Below are 24,604 nucleotides of genomic sequence, written 5' to 3' on the forward strand. Positions count from 1 at the left end.
CAGCGCACAATGAACAATAATGGCGTTGTAGGTGCTTCCCAATTTCACAAATATTGTGATTTATGGCGTAGTGGGTACCTTGCTAGTGTACTTGTATTAGTAGCCCCAAGATAGTTTACAACGGGCTCTAGAAATGCCGCTCTTCCAGCTTTCGCTGTGACTGTGCGGCGCTTTCCGCGCAGGCCTGGCGTTTTACAGCGAAAGCTGTTATGAGATCATTTCACCGGCCGTTTTTGGCGCCGTAGTTGTCCGCCGCCGCCGCCGCCGCCGCCGCCGCTGCCGCCGCCGGTGTCCGTAACCAGTATCGCTCGAAATAAGAAAAAAAACGAAATAAGAAAAAGTTTCCAGGATGAAACGAGGTTCGAACCTGGGCCCTCTGCGTGGGAGCCCAGTATTCAACCTCTGAGCCATGCCGGTGCTTGAAACTGCTTTGCAAAAAGGTCCTATACAGGCTTCATGTCGGGAAGGAACCACATTAACAAATGCAATATAGCGTGGTAGAAGAGTAAAATAAGCACCAAGCGTCGAACAACGCGAATTCTGTAACCAGGCGTCACACAATGCGAATTGCGCAACGAGTAGTTTGTTGAATGCTTCCAACCCATTACAAAGGACTCTGCCATAATTCTTCATCGTCATCAGGCACAGCATCAACAAAGTGCGCATAATGCCTTAATGCGTATAGCAGGTACCAACGCTCTCCGTAGAATGACGAAAAATGGCACAGGGCCTGCTGCCCTACTTCTCAAAAATTACAATGATTTATAGCGTAGTGGGTTCCTCGCAAGTGCGCTTGTATTGGTTGCCAAGGAAGCCCATAAGCGCATGATCCATTTTCTTGGGGTCTCAGTAAAGTTCTTCGCCCCCCCCCCCCGTCTCTCTCCCACGTCAACTTATGTTATACAGCATGACGGGAGAGGGAAATAAGGACCGGGCGTCACCCAATGCAAATTACATAACTGGTGGGCCGTTTAAATATTCCAACCCATTACAAAGGGCTGAGCCTTAATTCTTCATCGTCATAGGTCGTCGCGTCAACAAAGTGCACATAATGCCTTACAGACGTGTAGCTGGTGCCTCGCTTCTCGGCAGAATGACGAATAATGGCTTAGTAGGTGCTTCCCAACTTCACAAAAATTGTTATTTATGGCGTAGTGGGTACCTTTCTAGTGTACTTGTATTGTAGCCCCAAGAGAGCTTAACGGGCTCTAGAAACGCCGCTCTTCCAGCTTTCGCTGTGACTGTGCTGCGGTTTCAGCGCAGGCCTGGCGTTTTTTTTATTATCTACATTAACGATCTACCAGACAATTTAACGTCTAATAGCTGGCTTCATGCTGACGACTGTGTCGTTTATCGTGAAGTAACAAAAGCGGGTGTCTCTTTCTTACTTCAACCCGACCTTAACCTTATTTCTACATGATGTAAAAAAATCGCTAATGAAACCAAACGTGAACAAATGTAAAATCGTGACATTTTCTAGCCGCAATCCTGTTTCTACATTTTCATATAAAATTAACAACTCCGATTATTCTTCCGTCACGCGTTATAAATATTAAGATAATCGCATCACTAACAACCTCTCATGGCAAACGCATATCGAATATGTGACTAATTCTGCAAATCGGACGTAGAAATTTTTGTCGTGCACCCGCTTCCATAAAGCTTCTTCTAAAGAAAACCCTCGTAATGTCGAAACTGGAGTTCGCCTCATCAATTTGGGATCTATCTACAGCTCTAACGTACATTGATGAAGCCACTCGGAACCGTTTCGTGCTTTTCATTGTGTGTAAACTAATCTTGCAGTGAAAGTATATCCACACCAAAACTAACCTTAACCTGCCTGACGTGTCATCAAGGAGGAAGGTCGTCCGTTTGTCTCTTTTCTATAAATGTTATTTTATGAACTCGGCATTAAAAAACGACTTCTTCTCGCCCCCCCCCCCTCCACTCATACATCAACGCGGATCGACCACAATTTCAAGGTCCAAGTTCAAGGTCGAAATGCCAGGCAGACGAATCTTTTCTTCAATTCCTTTCTGCCAAAAACAGCATGAAAATAGAGCCACATCCTCGCCTCTGCCGCCAACAATCCAGACTATTATATTTTGAGGCTGCCTTGCATAACAATATGTAATGATGTATTTACCACTCCTCTTTGTAAGGCAATTCGGCATAGAGTATCCAAACTAAGTAAATAAATAAATAAATAAATAAATAAATAAATAAATAAATAAATAAATAAATAAATAAATAAGCAGATACGCAAGCGCAAAGGCACCGCCATACCTAAGACATTCTTTCATGAAGATTAAGCGTCTTAAACGAAGTTAAGTGCAAGTCTTCTCGTTCTTCATCTACAATTAAAACCGATATCCAAGACTGGCGAGATGTAGATAAAACTACACAAAAGAAGGAAACATCAAGCAGCTTCGCACTAATGGTGCCCAGCGCGAAGGAAGTGCGGAGATGCGCGGCCTATCTTGTTTTTCTTACTTTCAACGCGATAACATTAGAGAGCTAATTCGCTTTCACAGCTCCTATAAGCGTAGGTGCGCTCGGCCGTGTTTAAGCAGTCTGTCACCATGGTTCGACTGAAGAAGGTGCGCACGTCCAATGAAGCCGCCGCTTGCCGCGAGTCTCGGCGCGCTGCGGATTGAGGGCGTAACCGTCAACGGCGATTGTATCCCGCCTGAGCGGCCCATGAAACGGCTACGAAGCGGCAACGACGAGCGGACCCTGGCTGCGCTCGACAAGAGTGCGAGGCGGACGCGACAAGGCAGCGGACTATGCAAAGTTTGTCCGGCCCCTAAGATCGACCAGCTTAGCTGTTTCTTAACCTTTACACGGCTAGCGCATCTGTAATAAGCAGAAAAACAATAATACGTAATGATAAAAAGATAGAAACTGTCTAATCGGAGGCTTCGAAACGCAATCTACAACTTTCTCACTGGAATTCTCGCCCAGCATTTTTGCTTCAAAATTTAGTTAGTTAAAGATATCTAATATACAATTAACGGGAAAGCAAGAAATAGTGCGCCTTCCTTCATGCAGTAGTCGTCAACGTGCATTTCGTCGCGTCGTCATAGATCGCTTCGGCATATTTTTAACCTCTGCATAGAAATAGCTGGAGGGCCCTATATATGAACTCTTGTCGGCGGTCGCCACACATTGGAGAGTTTACTGGACGTCAGTGTCGATAACCGTTTTAAGCACGCAAGAGAAATTCGTAGGTGATAGCACATTTACACCTATCAGTCTTCAATAGCAGCCGATTCACGAAAGCGTACCAGTGTAAGGAAAGAACTCAAAACGTCAGCGACGTACTTGAAGTGCAAAATATTTTCTTTATTTGTCAGTGAATACATAAAAGTAGGCACGAGTGTCTCTTGACGGAAACAACGACCCTTACATTCACGTTTCCTGCGTTCTTATGTTTCAGTCGCCAGTACCTGCGACCACGTCGTCAATGCGCGAGGTTTGCTTGTTTTACACGGCTGACTCAGACAGCTCTGTCACAAGGGCCCACAGTAACCTTCTTGAAGCACAGCTTGGTTATGAAATGTTCGAGGAGAAAGCTGAACGCCGCTATTGTTTCTTATGGTACCTGAATTCAATTTGGCTTTGAATGAGCCGCAGTGCTTATCTCGTTCTACGCAGGACTCGCTATAAGTGCGATCACGTGCGATCCAGGGTCGAAACATTTCGCAAAGCTGTATGCCAATCATGCATTATATGAAATCTTCAGTGCTTGTTTCTTGAGTTCTTCACATATCGACGTGTCGGCTTCACGAGGGGGGAGAGGCTTTGAACTCTGTACGTAGAGGCTCGAGTGTCTAGCGGCTTCTTTCAGGTGGTGTGTAGACTCCTTTCAGGTCTTGTTGTACCTACTGGTGGCATGCGGCCTCGTAGAAATCACAGGTGAGGCGTTCCGTGTCTCGTGTCGATGACTTTCAAGCGCATGCGAAGCTCGAACGAACGCTGCCAGTCGCACTTTAGTTTGTTACGGGGCCTCGCCTAGACACAGCAAGAAAAGAAAAGTTAGCGACAACAGGCAATGTTTGATAAGTGCACAGCGACTAAACCAATGCGAAGAGAAGACGTTCAGTTTTCAAAGCACGGACAGACGAGCGAGACAAATCCAACTTTGAACAAACGTCAATTTCAAGTAGGATATATGTATCTATTTGCATGAATGGACACTAGAGGCACGCATGTCACGCATTCAGAACTATACACATTTTCGAACAAATGCCTCTTGGATCACCTACGGGCGGCGGTAAATCTGCGTGACCCGTAAAAATATAAAACCCAAGCAGTGATGTCAGCGTGCCCTTGTACTGCCGTGCCACTGTCCTGGAATGAGGTACTACCTTAGTTCGTTGAAAAGGTCTCTAATCTAAATCAGCCAAACAGGTCTGTAATGTAAATCCAAAATTGAGCCCGAAGTAACGTAACTTCATTGCCAGACAATGCGAAAGTTGGCATGCCGACACGTAATTTACCCAGCCTGTTTATCATATCGACTCACTAAGCTTACTTTTTTCGTGCATGCCACGTCAGGTATCTTACATGATCACCGGCATCCGCACGTGCTGCATCAGTGGCAAAGAACCGTCTTTCGATGCGCGCGTCGCTGCTGCGGTCTTTGAAGCTACCGTTTAGCCATATCAGCGGACTGTCCGATGTAATATCCGATGTAAGCTACGTACAGCGTGGTTCAACGCAATCAACAAAGCTGAATTTGAGCTTATTTTGAGCAACTAGAATACATTTACTGGGTAAACTTCTGAATGAAAAATGGAAACTTTTCTAGAAAGATTGCAAAGTGCGCAGAGAGGGCAGGCTCTTGTGGTAGTTTTTTCAAAAGTTGCTAAATAAAGACACGGAACCAGAGTGTGCACCACTGTTTCATGTACTTGAATTTTGCAAGTACGAGAAGAACAATTCGCCTAAACGTAACCCCTGTGGCTTCGAACTACTGTAAACATTTGAGAATTGATCCACGAGAACTAAACACTGTGATATGTAAGTGCTGTAGCTTGTAACAATTACACACAATAGCCAAAGCTTTCTGCTTCAGGATTCTCAAGAAAAGAATGACGCTCAAACATCTCAATCGGGTGGATAAAGATGAAAAAAATCATATCCAAACAGCACTGCTTTGACAGCTAAACCCTTAACAAGTCAAGAAATTAAATTCTGGGGTTTCACCTGCGAAACTATTCATCCATCCATCAAGCCTGCGAAACTATGACGATGTTATGACGTACACAGTAGTGGTGGGACTCCGATCTAGTTTTGACCCCCGGGGCTATTTAAAAGGTTTCGAAGCATAAGTACACATTGATTTACCGACTCAGTTTATAATCACTGCGGACGAGACTAGCTTCTCACCTCTACCGACTCCGAAGTTGTAGTGTATATTACAAACACTAGAACATAAAAACGCATAGAGCAAAAGCGAACTATCAACTTAAATAACCAAAGCAGTGCTGGTTTAAACTAGAAATCGTTAGGGAAAAGCGGAAGTGCTCTAGAATTCAGCACTGATGTTAAACCCCGCCATGGTATCTAAAAACGTAAGGTGCCGCGGTGGGAAGCTTGAGGGTGCGTGTTCAATTCCTAGCCAAGGCGGCCCTATTTCGATGGCGGCAATATGCAAGAGCGCCCGTGTACGCAGACTTTGATTCACATTCCATGAGTTGACGGTGACGGTGACATGCACGACTCCGGAAATTTCGACCAACTGATGTTCATCAGCGTGCTAAAACCGTCGCAGAGAACACTGGCCATTACCATTTCACCTCCATCGAAATGCGACCACCGCGGCCGGCACTAACTCGCGGCTTTCGAGTCAGAAACCGATACTGTGACCCCTGCACCACCGAGGCGGACAACCCCTTGACGAAGGGGCACACGTTCAGACGCCATCTAGCGGTCGTGCCCTCGCTGTTGCAGCATGTATGTATACACTGCGAGAGCCAGGGTATGGCAACAACGCCAGCGTCTCCATTGGGATGCTGGCAAAATGGTAGGAACCGCGAAGCGCTACGCCGCTGTCTCACTGGCTGCCCAGTGCAGCTACTAACCACCACTTACACTGGCAAAGTAGCAATACTTAATGAACTTTGTCAATGATCGAGCATATAACCACTTCGGGGGCCGGCGCATTCTATGGGGCATGTAACGCAATGCATGAGCTTTCTCGCGGAAAAACCACAATATATTTGGAACGGAGAGTATGAGTGGAAAAGAATTCGCGTAGATACAAAGAGGGATTCGCTGATCCAGAACAGCCGAAATTGGGAGCCTGCCTCTACGAGCTAGCTGCGATAACGAATAGGAAAGCTCGACGTGACTTACCGTGTCTGTGCGTTTCGAAACTCTGGTCTGCCGCTCGCTCTGCCTAGTCGAAATGCCAAAAGAGTCGCGCCAAATTACTGGTGCTGCTGTCTGATCGAAATAAACATGTGCCGGCAACATCTTGGCAACCCGCCGAGTAAGCGGCGTCCAGGTCTGCGTGAAGGCCAAGCAGCATTTCCACGCGTTCCCCGCGCAGGGCGACGTGTAAGGCGGTAGTGAGGGCTCGCAGTTCCTCGTTAGTCCCGGCGTACGCAGCCGCGAATCGCTGGTTGTGCCACAGCACCAAGAACATCACTCTGCATTGACGATAGGCAGGATCCGCGTAGTTGTTTATCAGGCAGGCGTAGTACGTTCCGCGTTCGTGCTTCACACGGATCGTCGTATGGCGACGAGGATTGGATTGCAGCGCGCTCGCCAAGTCCCTCATAAGCTCGCGGATGTCGACCTCCATCAAGTCTACGTGGAAGCGAATGAGTAGCCACGGGCAAATCTTCTGCCTCGACAGGAGCCAGCAGTAGAGCCAAGCTACACGCAGCCGGCACTCGGGGCCGTTGGGAGATGCTTCCACAGCACGGCGGATTTCTTGGATGGCCATTTGCGGCCGCAAAATTCTGATCCGCGGGAGCCAGTCCACGTGCTCGTCGTCCAAGAATTCTAGATCCTCCGCGGGAACTCGCTGGAGGTGGACGAACAGCTCTTCCAATATGCTGGCTGACATCCTGGTAGAAGGCGGTGGCGGCCCAGGAAGTGTTATTCCTTACAGTGAACTTCGCTTGGGTACCAAGACACCAAGGGAAAATCGTGAAGCGACACCGCAACTGGTGAATGCTGGCGAAGGGATGCTTGACGACACTTTCAGCTGTGGCGTCAGCTGTGTTAAAAACATGCGCGATGTTGGCTCGCGAAAGGCAGCCGTCGAGTGAGTCTGGTCGAGATACCAGAGATGACAAGATACTTCAATGGAGCGATTAAATTGTTATTGCAACGGTATCGTCCAGGTGACCTTTCCATCCCGAAGCCTACAATGATAGACGCTGTGCATATGCGCAAGCGTAGAAGGAGCGCCATAACCTAGAGGTTATTTGCCATAAAGATTAAGCGCGGTAACCGATGTTAAGCGCACGTATTAGCGTTCTTGATCTATCATCAAGACCGACTTGGGAGGTTGGCGAGTCCAAGACAAGCATGATGAAAAAAGAAATAATAGACTTCTTCAGTTATGCGATTTATGAAAAAATTGGATATAGTGCTTCTCATGTGCGCCGTCGTCGGTGGTACCATGACGTGACAAGAACGTCATTCGAATCCCGAGGAACTGAGATCTAGAGGAGCCTAAGTATCCCACGATCAAGTCGTTAACACCGCAGTGAAAACATTCATTGATTACAGTCGAAACCCTCAGTAACGAAATCGCCCGGGAAACAATTTTCGTTCGTTCTCGTGAAAATTTCGTTATCGCGAAAATAGCATGTTACGCGCATGAATTACTTCGCACAGCCAAAATTTGTTTAAATGAGTCGCCCCACGCTCTCAATGAACCCTGGTCCAGAGGCTATATATAAATGATGTTAGGCTCCTGTGCAATATGCGCCTTTTTTCTGCCTTCGCAGCTTTGGCGATGGTTTACATTTTTTTTTTAATGAGAGGCGTCATCTTTCCGGAAGGCCAATCAACACTGCACGTAAGCAAAGCGTAGGAGACCTCAGCGTGCGCATCGAAGGACGCGCGGCAGCATGCAGTTGGGCGGGTAAGGCAGACTACAGAATCTCTCTGTTAGCATCACGCCACTATCGTGGGTGTCGTCATTTGAAACGTCGTGTGCCAACGTAGTTGCCAAAAGAGGCGTTAGCAAAAAACTGTTATCAGTGTAAAAAAAAGTCTTGTTGCTATCATCATCACCATCCTGCTGAATGTAGACACTAGACAGCAATGGTCGCACCGATGTTTGTTGGCGGAAACGTTTGTGCCCCACTTCACGAATGAGCGGTGGTGCAATTTTCGAACTTCTGGGCTCCCAACTAGATCATGAGTTGAAAAAATGTTGCGGATCACTACCTGAAACTGTCGTTATTGTGCGAGTGCTTCTTAAAATCTTTTCGCTGTCGAAACGGGACAAAGGCATTGAACTCGGTGGATGTTCGCCGGAGACGCCAGATTTCTTCGTTGCCGCGAGGATTTCGTTCTTGAGGGCTTTCGTTATTGAGATACATACGCCTATATGCCGGGGGGGGGGGGGGGTCAAGACGGGAGCTGCCCCCCCCCCCCCCCTCTAAGAAAAGGTAAGAGGCAGAGCGCCCCCTCCCCCTGCTTTCGCCCCCTCCCCTGCTTTTGCTCACTGTCGGCTGCACAGTGGCAAAAGAACAAATGTGGCGAAGTTTTCCTTCAACACAGCAATCATATCGTTCTCAACTAAAATATGTCCTACGCTTCCGCTATGAAAATTGTCATCACACAAGACCTCGCATTGTAGGTTCGCTATAGTTCAAGCTGCCTATGCGATGCTTTCGGGCATTGCGCTCCAGCATTCCAAAGGAGGCTACCGCTGAGCAGGGCCTCTATAATGCTAGAGCGCTCTGCACATGTATTTATTCTAATTTGCCTCTCCTGAAACTTACATCACCGACGACGCAAATATGAGCGGGAACCAGTGCACGCTTTACGGACCGGCGAAACGCTCTTCCTGTTTCCGAAAATTTATTTTCTTCCATCAAAAGGGAATACCATCACCGCTGCTCTATATCCAATCTGCTGTAGGTCGATGAGAGCGCAGAAGTGTGAAGTGTTATAATTTGGCCGAACTGGGAGATGCATTCGGGTTTCACGCGCAAAAACTGTTAGGAACGCTTGGCACAGACCGCGTCGCAATGTTCGGGAAGCTTCGCGGTTGTTTGAAATCATTATGTTAAGATTACGCGTAGAACGCAAATAGTCAAGTTTATTCGAGAGCTTGCGCGAGCACCAGTGATAACGATGGCAGGAACAACGTGTAAAACACGTATAAAAGAGGGCGCCTTCCAGCGACGATCAGATTCTCGCCGCTATCAGTATACAGCGTTGATCGCTTTAATTTTGAGTTCATTTTCCGGGCACAAGTTCGTCCAAATAAAGAGCTGTATTTAGCAGTCTTGCTGCATCTTTCTTCGCCGTAACAACCACGTGACCTCAATTCACCTTACATATATTTGTGCAGTGCACAATACAACTCGGACCGCAAAGAAGGACACACGAGCAGCGCTGTTAATTTCACTATCTCGCTCTCTTTCAGCAAAGAACAGTTCACATAGTGTTATACGCGCACAAACAGCTCAACATCGTTATACTACAACTGAAAATATTTGTGCTTCTACGAATCAATCTCGCCAGCTGCTATAATTAGCCTCTGCCTCTGTGATCAGCGGGCAGCCTTCTTGAATTGCGTTCAGAATACTATTCCGAAAAAGTTTACGTATTGTTCAGCATAGTAATGCGCTGTTTATTGGGCATACGTCATGTAAACGCCGCGCGATTTCAAAGATTTGTAACGTCGCGTAACTAGCAGGCAATTTTATGGCACACTGACAATTTGTAACAAATGGCGAAGACCCATTGGCCAAAAATGTGCCGTACTGAGTCTGGTGTGTTGTCTTAGTTTTTACGCAGTTGTGCGTAAGCAGAAACTACGCGATTGATCATTTTCACGCCATTTGTTGCATCGCGTCAGGTGTTCCGTGCATGACCCAGAAAATTTTGACCAGTGATAAACAGCTAATGACCACTGCGGAAGGAAACAATGTGGGGTAGTTTAATCGCGCACTTTTTTCAAAGAAAATTTGTGCTAACATCTTTGGCATAGGCGTATTTACTTGTTTAGGCCAGAAGGCCCTCCAAGCAATGCTTCAAATACAAATGCGATGAGTATAAAGAATGTACTACGCCTTTAATACCACGAATTCTTCCTTTTTTAAAGGAAACTTGCGGTTAACAAGCTAGCATCAATGGTAATATATCAGCAATATAATAGTCGTAATAATAATAAAAACTACTAGAAACACTATTTCGACTAAGAGCAAGGAAGGAAAAATATAATGTGCACAAACCTGAATATGTGCGATAAAGTCTAGTGATAAGTAATGACAAGAAAAGGTGCACTCATTGCTGCCTAAGTTAAAAACGCAATTATCAAGGAGCAGCTTTTAGACATTAAGAAAATTTCATTGAATCACACAAATCTATACTTACGGGAAGGCCGCCATCGATGTAATTGTATTTATGCATAAAGCTGTGTGGTTAATGTACCAGAAGTGTTGCTTGTAATACGATTACATCCATAACACGCATATGTATGGTTGTCAAAGTGCATGCTACGTAGAAATGACTGTACTTCTATAATTTTATTAAACACAGCTGAGCAAATCATCTCATGGTATATCAAAAATCACATGAAACTGAGTGCGAATGAAGTTGTCTCTCTCTCTCTCTCACTATATATACATATATATACCGCCGATGGAGTGAGGGAAGTTTGACCCCCCCCCCCCCCCCCACTTGCGAACAAGTTGCTACGCCACTACTGAGAGGTTCAAACGTATAAGGTTTCTGGGCAAGTGGCTGGGGTCCTGAGTCCAGGGCTTCACTGACCTTTTCGGCTCACTGGGATTGGTCTAGTGGAGCCAGCTGGCTCCCGCGATCCTTGCTAGCAAGCCACTCCCGCTGCCTTCCTCGAGATGTCCTCAGAAGGGGAGAATTGACGGCCTGGGGCTGGGATTTCACGTTCCCATGTAATGTAGGCGAGAGTTGGCCGTTCCCCACATGACGGACAGATGTGCGCGTATATTGTGCGATTTATGTGACGTTTTCTTTGTAGGTGAGGGTACGTGTTGCTTTGTACTCGAGTGCAATCTCGCTACTGTTGCGCGGTAAGATTCAGATGTGGATGGCTGTATTTTTATCGTCCTCCTCTTTGTTTTTGGAGGATTGCGACTGGTGCTTGGGTGCTTATTTCGACAGCAAGCTGGTCGGCACTTTTGTTCTCCTCAAGTCACGCATGCGCGGGGCACCAAAGTATTGCATGCGGATTCAGCAGTTCTTTGCTTAGGATTCTGATTGCCGTCCTTGGAATTTCCCCGGCCCGAAATATACGGCAAGCGGACTGAGAATCGGTGATCGCAAGGGCATGGTCTTCGTTTTGTTCTGCGCATCTTATCGCCACAGCAACTACCGCCGTTTCGGCCGCACTGACTGATGAGGTTTTCACTGATTTCCGTTAGGCTTGCAGATCCGCTTGTTGCAACAATTGTGCAGGAATTGCCGTGCTGTATGCATGCATCAGTGCAGGAGACGGTTGGGTTATTACCGTAATACATCTAGGGTGTTCGTGCTCTGGCTTGTCGTCTGCCAAGGTAATACTTCGCACTCACATTCTTCGGAATGGGGGATGACATGATTTGGACCCTCATGTTATTAGATAAAAAGCGTGTCACCTCTCCGAAGTGTCGAGGTCTTAAGGGATGGCCAACTTGCTTGAGTAGAGCTCTGCCTTGCTCCGTATAATTTATTATTTGCCTTTGTGATAGTACTACAGTATAAATAACATATCCACACATACAGATATATATATATATATATATATATATATATATATATATATATATATATATATATATATATATATATATATATATATATATATATATATATATATATATATAAGACAGAACGATGTTTAAAAAACAGAACATTGATAGTGTATTTTGTACGCTAGTAGGAATTTTATGTCTCGTGATATTATAGAAATTATGCTATGGCTTTTTGTGGTTCCAAATTACCGCGTGCCAGATTTATTCCTGACGGGTGAAGGGGTTGAAATTTGCGTGTCAAATACGCTTCCATGTATTTCCTCTCACGTGGTGACCAAAAATTTGTTTGTAGAAAGTAAAGCTGCGCTTGATCGAAATTGTGGTCTTGTTGGTTGAAGTGGCTGCCTACTGCTTTTGGTAAATTATGCTTTTCTCTGCGCGGTGGCCGTCCACTCTTACATGAATTGGTTGTTCAGTTTCGCCAATGTATTGTTTTTTGCAGGTTGTACATTCGATGCAGTAGATTTAGTTGTTTGAGGTACACGTGAAGGTCGATGTTACCTTGTGAATGTTTAATTCGATGCTGTGCTTTTCACATTGGTGGCCGGCTGTATAGGTTTGCATGTAGAGCATCTGGAGCACCCACAGGGATCAAGCGTTGGTGTAGTTCTTGTTGGGAGTTTCGCATGAACGACCATATCTTTAAAATTGGCGTTGCGTCTGTAGGCGACATTAGGCGGTTCGGGGAAGTTTTTTTGAAAGTTTCTCGTTGGTTGTTAGTATTGGATAGTATTTTGTGAGGATGTTGTTTATGTTCGGAAATCCGTTTGAAAATTTTGTATGAGAAGAGGCGTTGTTGCTGTTGTGGCTCTAGGACGGGGTTTGAGTGTCGCAGTGCGGTCCAGGGAAATGCTCTCTGTATCAGTGGTGGCTAAGTACACTGTTTTGGCACAGTGAAAAGCAAGCTGTCCACCGTGTGATAGGCATGAATGCGTCTGGTACCCAGGCGAAGCTTTACACTGGTAATTTTTTCATCGCAAAGCGCCAGAAACACCTTCCATCGTAGACGCTGACGGGCCCGCTGTTACAATACGCGATCTTCAGCGCGATTGTACCAGCAACTGTAGGAAACCGAAATACCAACCATGCAGCTAACGAAATTTATAAAATTGGTAATTTATTTTACGTACTGTTTCCAATCGCAGTTTTTATTTCAAGCAGCTGGGCTTGCTGAAGACTGTCAGCACTCTCAATGTTATAGGTGCGTCGTCCCTGAGAGTAGTTGTACGGTGCGACGCGGTCTGTCACGGCAAAATTCCATGACCAGGGCCAACCTCTCAAACGTGCGCGCACTGCTGGCTAAATACCACAGAAGCACGCAATATACCTCAAAGAACGACAAAAGGCAGTACACCTCAGAGAACGACGAAAGAACACGACATCGCTCGCACGTGCGTGACATGGCGTGCACATGGCATGGCGTGCACGTGAAGTGCTCATGCATCTGCGTCTTGTGATCCTCCGGCTCCGATACGGGAAAGAACAGGAAAGGAATTTGGCTTGCGAAGGCTAGACGAAACGAGCGGCAAGGGTTTGAACCTCGCCTCCTCGCATAATGGTTTCGCGCCACTTCGAAATATTGGTTATTTCAGCTCGTAATGACCCAATTTGAAAACATCTTGTGGTACAAAACTCTCTGTTTGGCACGCAACAACTTCCAGTGTCTAAATAGAATTTGCTATGTCGTCTGTTGAGGGGCCCTTTAAAGCTAGTGTGGATCACTGCTGTGTGCGACAAAGACGCATTCTTAATTGATAGCGCAATTACACTTAATAGATTAAATTGGACGGCCAATTTAGGAGCGTGTACCAATGTATGGAATGAATTCGAAGCCTTGATGATAATCTGATCATGATGACATTTTCACTTTATTTCTTCGTCAATAGGTAAAAGAAGGCACGAGCACTACTGACGTGAAAGGCCGCCCGTGCACTCGTGTCTCCGGGGTTCTCACATTTCCGTCGTCCATCCGTGCGACCACGTCTTAAATGCGCGGGTTTAAAAAAGCGCTTTAAACGTTTGATTCATTCACATATTTTACGATTTCACCTGGGTAGTTCTTGAAGCACGTCTTGCTCGTCGGGGAAACAGATTGGCACCGATATACAGGGTGTCCCAGCTATCTTTAGCCAAGGGTTAAAAAATACAATATTAGAGGCAGGCCAGTGAAATGACTTGCAAATTACTGACAGACACCTTGCGCACTACAGACAATTTTTGTTTTGTAATTAACTAATTTGTTAATTAGGACGATTTAAATAAATTGCTAAATATTGACTTTAGGCAAGAAATGCTGCTTGCAAAGTTCGAGAGCGTCTTCAGAAACCCAATCGCATCATTTGCGATAAAGAAAGTCTCACGTATACCATTTTTTCCAAGCTGCAAAGAAAGCCCGCGAAATACAAAAAGAACCACGTGACTAGCGCGCTAGCGCGCCGCGAGGATGCTGCCCTCAGCCGTGGTTTGAGCGAACGAAATCGGCTGCGGCCGCGACTCGGCGTCTCCGTTGCAGCGATAGGCCGATAAGTTAAAGGTGGTTTCTTGGCCCGCGCTCGCTACAACTTGCACCGTCACGAGCGCAGCTGGCTGGCAACGGGCCAAGAAACCACCGCCCACTTATAGGCCTACCGCTGCAACGGAGCCGGCGAGTCCCGGCCGCAGGTGATTTCGTTCGCTCAAACCTCGGCTGAGGGCAGCATTCTCGAGGCGCGCGAGCGCGCTAGTCACGTGGTTCTTTTTGTATTTCGCGGGATTTCTTTACAGCTTGGAAAAAATGGTATACGTGAGACTTTCTTTATCGCAAATAATGCAGTTGGGGTTTTTGAGGACGCTCTCGAACTTTGCAAGCAGGATTTCTTGCCTAAAGTCAATATTTAGCAAATTAGTTAAATCGTCCTAATTAACAAATTAGTTAATTACAAAACAAAAAATTGTCTGTAGCGCGCAAGGTGGCTGTCAGCAATTTGCAACTGATTTCACTCGCCTGCCTCTAATATTGTATTTTTTAACCCTTGGCTAAAGATAGCTGGGACACCCGGTATATTGAACATGTCTGATTTTCTTAGCACTTCGAACTCTCCAAAATGCTTTCCGCCACACCGGCCTAGCTAGAGGCCCGGTCGCGTGCCACCCAAGATCAAAACCACTGTCAAAGACCGTACGCTGACCACGCATTAATATGGAAAGTGGTGCCTTCTTGAACTGCTGTTTTCATATTGACTGGAGCTTTGACGAGCGAGTCCTTGAACTCGGCTTGTAAAGGCAGGGTATCTGATGGCTTCTTTCACACGCTGCCTTGGCACTGGACAGGTCTTGTTGATCTATAAATTTGTCGCGTACGGTCTCTTAGGAATCACATGGAAAGCGTAGCTTTCGTGCGTCGTTTCAGAGCATTCCAAGTGGACGCGAAGCTCGAAAGAGCGCTTTGTCAAGGGGCATCGCCTAGACAGACAGAGAGAGAAAAAAAAAACAAAGTTCAGAACAGCTAATGTAAACAGCCAATTCAAGAATAAGTATACGGTGGCTAAACTTTCAAAACCAGAAGGAGGCTGGCAATCGCGCTTAAGTATTAAAGCAGGGAATGAAGGGCAAGAGAACAAAAACGCCAACCTTTTTTGCAAGCAAAACAGGGGTCACGTCGAAGCGCACATGTGAGGCAGCCTTGACTGTATATCAGGTTATCTTAAGTGGGTCCTAAAGAGCTATTCCAAGTCATCATTTAATGACTTCAGTGTCGGAGTTCATTGCCTCGCCAGTCCATTGGCGCGAAATGTTTCTCCAGTCCGTGAACAACGAGCGGAGTTACAGGGATTTGTAACACGCCTTAAGCGATTTCTCTCTCGTATCGACCAGCATGGTGGAAGCTACACAGAGAGGGAGGGTATGGGGGTAAGAAGCTACATCATGATGCACATCATCATCAAATCCAACGTTAGATGACAGGAATTCACAGTAAAGTAAAGGTTTAACGTCCCAAAACCAAGATATGATTATGAGAGACGCCGCAGTGGAGGGCTCCGGAAATTTTGAACACCTGGGGTTCCTAAACGTACACCTAAATCTAAGTACACGGGCCACAAGCATTTTGACCTCCATCGAAAATGTGGCCGGGGCCCGGAAGTGTGCATGTCGCCCAGCCATGACTAAAAACACAGCTATAAAAAAATTGGCCGCGTATCTGCGTGCTTCGCTGCAAATGTCGTGTAAAGACGATAGAAGAGGCGCTGTGTGAGATATGGACGCCATCTGGCAATACGTCGATCGGGAAACATGAGTGCTGTGTTGCGTGCTGGTAGTCCCGGCGCAGCAGCAGGCGAAGACCTTTGCAGAGAAACGTCCGCACTCAACGAGTACTCTCCACACACTCTTTTATTTACACGTCGCCTGGGTAAAACAGGAACGCCAGAGCGGCGCCCACAACCGGCAGCCTGAAGGCCGCTCACAACGCTGCTTTTTCATTTTTTAAATATTTTTTTTCACCTTCTTGGCCTTCTCAAAACTAAAGTTTTTCAACACCAACCCATGGCATTGTACAGTGCAATACAGAACCGAAACCGAAACACAACAATGAGCTCGTGCGAAGGGCTCGGAGGAAGGCAAATTTCAGCGCAGTCGCATTTTCAGCTTTGTTGAAACAGCGCTCACTAGACGACGAGGAAGTAAAAGAAGGCACAGGACAGGCAGCGCCTGTCCTGTGCCTTCTTTTACTTCGTCGTCGTCTAGTGAGCGCTGTTTCAACAAAGATGAACGCATACCAACTCGCTCAAGCTTCCATTCTTATGCATTTTCAGCGCAGCTTAAGAAACTAGGGTCCTTAAAATTACGTATGTATGCATTTTCTATTAAAGGAACACGCCACCTAATACTTACCTAGTGATGTTGCACCTCAGATATGCATGATATTTACTTTTTGATCGACAACGTTCACAAGTATGAACAGCGGTACCAGTTCAAGACGGCTGGCCCTTGGGCAAGTGGTTCAACTTTGGCCGAGTGGCTGAATCGAGGGACGTGCCGACAAACAGAAAGACAGACAGACAGACCAAAATTTCTGCGTTTAAGTTCCCCAAGAAAGACTATCGTCTTTAAAAATCAGCCCGAAGGAACACGTTGTTAAGGCAAAACCTGCTACGGCTCTTTGTAAGGTGTCCTTAAGCGTACCTGTGGACGCGACACGCACGAAACGTATCACGTCACCCACTTGGCGCGAGCTGCGTGTTCACTTCGTTCATTTCGTCTTTGCGTCGTGCACGCAATTCAACACAAAAGGTGCTCGCGCAACTCCCACCTCGTCTTTCCGGAAACGGGTCGCCCAGGTGATACAGAATCATGTAAAGACTATCTTATGCCCATGGCTTAAGATAGTCTTTTCTACTTTACGTCTCTACAGGCAAGCGCACGGGGAAATATACGAATTTTTCTTCCCGGACGACACGACTGATAACGTGCGGGCACATGATGTGGCCGGCCTGTTCAGCATCTCTGCCTTAAATCGTGTGTTAACGAGCATTACTTTATTTCTACATGTCACGTTGGCTACATAAAACTGGGGTCATGCCAGGCTTGAGCATCATGAAAGCAGGCCACACTACTAATGAAGCTAAAAGTCACGTTTCTGTTCAAGTCACATGACAATGTGCTGCTGAGGTGTAAATACCCGCAGGGTCCTTTATGCATTCACCTAAGACGACTCGAGGGCGAAAGCCATCCTTTTTATGTTCTCAGTCGAGACACTGATAGTTCTCCGCCACCCTACGGAAGCTTTTTGCACCTGACGTGACTTTCTACTGCCTCCAGTACGGATTCACCTGACCTGCTTTTGCACTGACTCCGTAATCGGTCCAGCTTTGACCGAGTTACAATCTCACGCGATGACATAATGATGTGACGTTATAACAATATTTGTTGGCGTTTAACGTCCCAAAACCACGATATGATTATTAGAAGGGCCGCAGTGGAGGGCTCCGGAAATTTAGACCACCCGCGGTTCTTTAACGTCCACCTAAATCTAAGAGCAAGGGCCTCAAGCATTTTCACTGCCATCGAAAATGCGGCCGGCGCAGCCGGCATTGAATCCCGCGACCTGCGGGTCAGCAGTCGAACACTATAACCACTTGAACACCTTGGCGGGTACATGTGACGTCATGATGGAGCCATGTGGTGAAGTCATCACACGATGATTTTTTGTATCATTCGTGTTTTCCGCAAAGCCGCGGGACACCGACGGTCAATTTTCGCCTTTGGTGAGGCTTTTAAAGCGTTCGCCTTAATATACTCTCTCCTTCACGACGGCGTACCAGTTCAGCTGGCACCGACGCATGAGGGCTGTGAAGAAAGTTTAACGCCCGCTAACAAGCCGTCGGTGCGAATTTTGTTTTTATCTATTGTTCCTCAACATCTGAAATAAATATTCTGATCTCATTTTCACATGCCATGTGAAAAGTCGCAATGTGCCAATCAAAATTTTCACACGGCTCACAACCCCTTCACAATGCTAGCGCGAAACCACACTACCACATCCCTGCGCGGCCAGGGCACGGGCATGCGATTGAATGGTACAGCCGTGGTAATGTGGCCGCGTGACCTGTGCGAAGGGGCGTGGTGTAGTAATGTGTCGCCCCTGCGTTGTTTCGCGCATGCACTTGGTCCTCACCGCTTCGTGTACGTGGCGCTGCACGGAACATGAGACACGGGCTTGCGTGTTCTCTGTAACAGTGGACCGACCTGTACAACAGTCGACGGCGGAGGCCGGCCTGTGCAGGCTGCGAACGGTAATGAGTGGAAAATTTCGACGAGCCTTACCTTGCCTGCACGTGGGCGAACTGAGGTCTACCGCTCGCTCTTCCTGGTCGACCTGCCAAAAGAGCTGCGCCATAATACTTGATCGACGGTCTGTTCGAAATAACACTGGGCCGCCGATATCTTGGCGACCCGCCGAGAAAGCGGCGTCCAGGTCCTCGTGGAGCTCCTCCAGCAGTTCCAAGCTTTCCCCGCGCAGGGCGATATGCAAGGCGGTCGTGAGGGCTCGCACTTCCAGGTTCGTGCTTGCGTACGCAGCTGCGAACCGCTGGCCGCGCCACAGGACCAAGAACATCAGTCCGCATTCCAGATAGGCGGAGTCCACGTAGTTGTTTATCAGGCAGGCGTAGTACGTTTCGCACAAATGCCTCACATGGAGCGTCGTTTGGCGGCGAGGACTGGATCGCAGCGCGTTCGCTAAGTCTCCTATGAGCATATGGTAGTCGACCTGTGGCACGTTGACGCAGAAGCGAATGAGCATCCACGGCCCAATCTTCCGCCTCGACATGAGCCAGCAGTAGAGCCAGGCTACACGCAGCAGGCACTCGGAGACGCTGGGAGACGCTTCCACAGCGCGGCGTATTTCCTGGGCGATCATTTCCGGACGCAGCGGTCTGATCCGCGGGAGCCAGTCCACGTTCTCGTAATCCAACCATTGCAGATCCTGCGCGGGCACTCGCTGGACGTGGGCGAACAGCGCTTCCAGGACACTGGCTGACATCTTGGTAGAAGGCGGGCGCTGTGCAGGAAGACGTGATTCCTAACAATGAGTTTCGCTTGGCTAGCTATTCGCCAAGCGGAATGCGTGAAGCTATACCGCAACTGTACCTGCTGGCGAAGGGATGGTGGACGACCCTCTAAACCATGGCTGTAGTTGCGCCGAACGCATGCGCGACGTTAAGCCCGCGTTAGGCAGCCGTCGCGTCCAGCGAGTATGGTCGGGATACCAGAGATGACGACAGTCTTCAATGGAGCCGTACAAATATTTATTGCAACGTTAACGTCGGGGTGGCCTTTCCATTGCGAGGCCAACAAGATAAGTGCTCCGCAGATATGAAGGTGCAGAAAGAAGTACCACACGCTACACATTTTTGATATTAAGATTATGCGTGGTCAACGAAGTTAAACGCATGTATTAGCGTTGTTCGTCTACCATCAAGACTGATATGCAAAAGCGGCAAGTCGAAGAAAAAACGAAAGAAAAAGATTCATCGACGATTACCTTACTGCCTAATGCGAATTCTGAGCGCAGCTTCGTGATGGGGCAAGGCGAACTGTGTTCGAAGTTTTGGCTTTCCACAAGGAATGGACTACGCCATAAATAATTTTTGCGAAGTAGGACAGCACCCACAACGCCATTATTGGTCATTCTGCGGATAATCGTGGTACCCGCTACACACCTCCAAGGTATTATGTGCACTTTGTTGATGCTGCCTGTGGCTGATGATAATGAGGAATCATGGCTGAGCATTTTTCAGTGGGTGGGAGCATTCAACCACACACTCATTGCGCAGTTAGCATTGCGTGATAACTGGTTGTTATCATGCTCTGCTGCCACGCTATATTAAATTGCTTAACGCGATTCCTTGCCCGACGTGACGCCTGCATAGGGTGTTTTCGGAAACGATTTTTAAGCACCGGCGTGACTATGTGGTAGAATAATCGACTGCCGCATAGAGGGCCTGGATTCAAATCCCATTCGATCCTGGGTATTGTTTTTTCATTTTCTTTTTTCCAGTTCTGTCGGGTACTTTTCATGTCTATTGGTTACGACGGCGGCGCCCCTCAACGGAGGAGCGCGTGCCTAACTGCTGCGTTCTAAACAATCTTAACTTCTGGAGTTATGCGAGTAGGTATAGAAAAGGTTTGATGAGCCGAGAAAGATGAAAAAAAGTCAGTTCCGCCGCAACCCGAAGCAATGAATGTGACATAGAAATAAAGTAAAAAAGAAAAAGCTTTCAGTTGCCCAACCAACAAATCGAAAATGGTATTCCCCGACTTTCTAGTACACAATGCTGACGCGCTTGCCACTACGACACCTTTTTTTTCTTTAATGATATTTATACAACAGGGAAAGTTTTCACGCATGAAAGCTCAACGTATACACAAAACTAATTTGTGTGTTGTACTCGCTAGGCGATGCAATCAGAAACAAGAGGCATAACAAAATTCACATACGTTCCTGAAGGCTATAACATCAGTCAACGGCGTCTTAGCTCGCCGCATTGCAGTGACAGACATATAATAATAATGTTTGGGGTTTTACGTGCCAAAAGCATAATATGATTATGAGGAACACCGTAGTGGCGAGCTCCGGAAATTTCCACCATCTGGTGTTCTTTAACGTGCAGTGACATCGCACAATAAACGGGCCTCAAGCATTCCGTCTCCATCGAAATGGAACCGCCACGGCTGTGATCGAACCCGCGACCTTCGGGTCAGCAGCCGAGCACCGTAACCGCTGTACCTCCAAAGCGGACGCAATGGCAGACAGTGCTACGTGTAACTATTGCGAACCATCGAACATATCATCTGTTATTGACTTCAATACAGCCCCTAGAGGCAGTCTCTATCAGCCGCTCTCTGAGCGGCTGATAGAGACCGACCAGCCGCTCTCTGAGCAAGCCATCTTGGAATGGCGGAAAGCTACATCTTCACGCCAGAAAGTGACGAAGGCGCTTCTGCAGTTTCTCTCAGTGACCCGCCTAGTTCAACGCTTATTACACTCCTGCGTGTGTGCTTCTGTTTACCTTCCCCTCTCTCTCATTTTTCTCTTTCTTCCTTTCCCGCCTCCACTAGACCGTTCCCCAGTGCAGGGCAGCAAACCGGATATTTACTTTCCGGATAACCTCCCTGACTTTTCCCATTATATTACTCTCTCTCTGAGGCGAAGCTCTTTCACAAATGAACATTACAACAGCAGTAAGAACAAACACCTTACTAACGAAAAATGCCAATCTGGTTTAACTTCAACTTGCTCATATATATATTTTAGTTGGTTGATCAAGTCGCCACGGTGGCTCAATGGATGCGGTGCTTGGATGCTGGCCCGAAAGACGCGTGTTGGAACCCGGGTGTGGCGGTCGCATTTCGATGGAGGCCAAATTCTGAAGGCTCCTGTACTGTACGATGCCTGCGCTCGTTAAAGAAACCCAGTGGCGGTCCAAAGTAGCCGGAGCCCTGCACTACGACATCTTTCATAGCCCGAGTTGCTTTGGGACATTAAATACCATGAAACCATTATTCAACGCTTCTTATGATGGGGAAACTACTCGCTCCGCATTGCTCTGCAACATGCGCGTCTCACGACTCGGCGTGTATTCCAATGAGAATAAACAAGTACAACGGTACATCGCTACAACTAGTTGACACGAGATATAGCACGGAATGTACCACATAATGTTTCAATTTTTGGTGAAGCCCAAGACGGAAAACAAGTTTTGTCTGCAAAAATTGTCTGTGTCACACGGGTACTCCACTGTGCGATCGCCGACTCGATCTTCTTACTGCAAGTCTAGCACATTTCCAATGTCACAAAGGTGCCATCCCATGAAGCGAGCTTGAGGTGCTGTACTTATATGGCGAATCTGTGTAGGGTTAGGTTCTGGCAGATCGTGCCTGCGGACAAAGCGATGCGTTGAACAGACGTTCTGGGGCCCCTCGCCACCGCCCTTGCCTGTTTAAAAACACTCTGCCGCGGCGCTTCCACCTCTAAGTGCGCTCATTTGTCTCGTGACGTGAAGATTGCGCTGGAACTGCTCTCAGCAGTTGCCCTTTGTATTCGCTTTGGGACGCACGGGTCCGTTCGCTCGGAGGAAGAAAATCAGGAATTGAAGGAACGCAAACAGGCGCGGAAATGACTAGACGCCGCTGCCGCACAACGTCGAGCCGCAGCCACTGCAACTTCCATCTTCATAGTATTGGAAGTTTTCGGCACGCGCCTGTGCATCTCACGGCGAATCTATGCGAAGTGTATACTTATGGTACATTCGACTGTTCGTTTGAGAGCGCTCTGACTTAGTTTGAAACTGTTGAATTCAACAGCTTTAAACCTTTTCAACGAGAACAAGCAGGTATGCAAGTAATCTTTCTCCTTCGTGATTATGTTTTGACCCGATAATGTTAGTAGCAATGGTTAGTTGCTATTTTACACACTTTTCAGCGCCTTCGGAGCGCACGAAAACCACCAGTCGAATGTACTATTAGATACAAATGGAAATTCTGGGGCGGTCGCCGCAGGCTGAATTTGTAATGTACAGGTGTATAAAAAAACACTTCTCTGTTGGTTATCGCACACAGGGCAGTTTATTTAACGCAAGTGTTGATAGCCGCCGCGTTCAGCGGTGACGCTTTCGTAACTGGCCTTGCCATTACACTTAACAGATTAAATATGGCAGCATATTTACGAAAGTGCACCAATGTAGCGAATGAATTCGAAGCGTTGGGGACAGTCTGACGGCGACGACACTATTTTTAGGGGCGAAGCTCCTTAAAGCGGCACCCGTTCGTCCCTCGTAGTCGTAGTCGTAGTAGTCGTAGTGCGTAACCAGTCTTACGCTTTGACCTCCAAGGTGGTGCCGGTGGGAGATTTTTCCTGTGCGTTGTTGAACAATAAAAAATTCGCAGCGTTAGCTAAAAGCCGACTTCTTCTGTCTCTCATTCCCATTAGCAACCATTCTTTACCTCCAAGGTAGTGCCTGGTGAGATTTCTCCTGTGCGTGATTAAACAATAAAAATTTTGTTCAAAACGCCGTTGATTGATGAAATAAACCAACGGAAGACGCCAGATGTTTTGTAAAAGCAAAACGAAAGAACGCCAGATGTTTCTAAAGCAAAACGAAAAGACGCCAGATGTTTTCTAAAGCAATGGTTTTCTAAACAATGAAAATTCACAGCGTACATGTAAAATTAAAGTGAGCTGCAAGTTGTCATAACTCATCGAACCTTTAGTATAAACGCGCCCGATCTCACGTCGGTGATGATGTACTGGGCAGAATTCACGGAAGATTCACGGTTTACCGATGAACCTCCGCAGCTTCGCCCACTCATCATCATTCACTCCGTGGAGATGCTGTGACTTTTTTCTTTATTTTTGGTCAATACATAAAAGAAGGCAGGAGCATTCTTGATACAAAGGTCTGCCCATGCGGTCGTGTCCCAGGGGTTTTAAAATTTCAGTCCCCTATGCGTGGGACCATGTCCTAAATGCGCGGGTTTAAGAACATGCTTCAAGCTACACATCCACTCATATCTGTCAGAAGGGCACGTGGGAACGTTCTTCAAGCACGTCTTGCTCGTCAACTGAGGGGGGGGGGGACAGATCAGCGCCGCTATTCTTTGAATATACCTGACTCAGGCAGCACCTCGAAGTCTCCAAAACGTTTTACGCTACGCCGGTCTCGCTAGAAGTCCTGTCATGGATAACCGAATACCGAAACCTTTCACAAAGACCGTTTCCAGTCATCCAGTAATGTGAAAGCTGGTGCCTGCTTCTCGGCTTGTTCTTTCCATATCGACTTGACGAGGGAAATCTTCAACCAAGGCTGTAAAGATGGGATCTCTGACGGCTTCTTTCACACGCTGTCTAGGCGCTGGACAGGTCCTGTTCATGATATTCATTTGTCACACGCAATCTCGTGTGAATCGAACGGGAGGCCTAGATTTCGAGTGCCATGTCTGTCTTATAAGCGGATCCGTAGCTCGAAGGAGCCCTTTGTCAAGGGGCATCGCCTGCAAAATGAAAAAAAGAATGTAGAGAACAGTTTACGTCAGCAACCAATTAATGAATAACTAAACAATGGATAAAATCCTAAATGTGAAAAGGAGGC

General features: G+C 47.1%; 1 protein-coding gene across 2 annotated transcripts; it reads right to left on the reverse strand.

The window, feature by feature from the left end:
* Positions 1–3,832: 3,832 nt before the first annotated feature.
* On the reverse strand, positions 3,833–19,558 carry LOC119401969 (uncharacterized). 2 transcript variants are annotated; one of them, XM_049418464.1, is made up of 3 exons: positions 18,833–19,558; positions 6,364–6,416; positions 3,833–4,014 (listed from the first exon to the last, which is right to left on the reverse strand). In XM_049418464.1, the coding sequence occupies exons 1-2, from the start codon at positions 19,495–19,497 to the stop codon at positions 6,407–6,409; spliced, it is 675 nt and encodes a 224-aa protein (XP_049274421.1). In that variant the 5' UTR covers positions 19,498–19,558; the 3' UTR covers positions 3,833–4,014; positions 6,364–6,406. The 2 variants fall into 2 exon arrangements, with proteins under 2 accessions (XP_049274421.1, XP_037524927.1); XM_037668999.2 differs by lacking the exons at positions 3,833–4,014; positions 6,364–6,416 and adding an exon at positions 15,300–15,419 and having other exon boundaries at positions 18,780–19,521.
* Positions 19,559–24,604: the final 5,046 nt, after the last annotated feature.

Source organism: Rhipicephalus sanguineus, chromosome 8 (genome assembly GCF_013339695.2).
Source record: "Rhipicephalus sanguineus isolate Rsan-2018 chromosome 8, BIME_Rsan_1.4, whole genome shotgun sequence".
NCBI lineage: Eukaryota > Metazoa > Arthropoda > Arachnida > Ixodida > Ixodidae > Rhipicephalus > Rhipicephalus sanguineus.

Excerpts from the sequence above, each read along its gene's own strand:
- LOC119401969 (XM_037668999.2), bottom strand. The coding sequence starts at position 19,497 with ATGTCAGCCAGTGTCCTGGAAGCGCTGTTCGCCCACGTCCAGCGAGTG.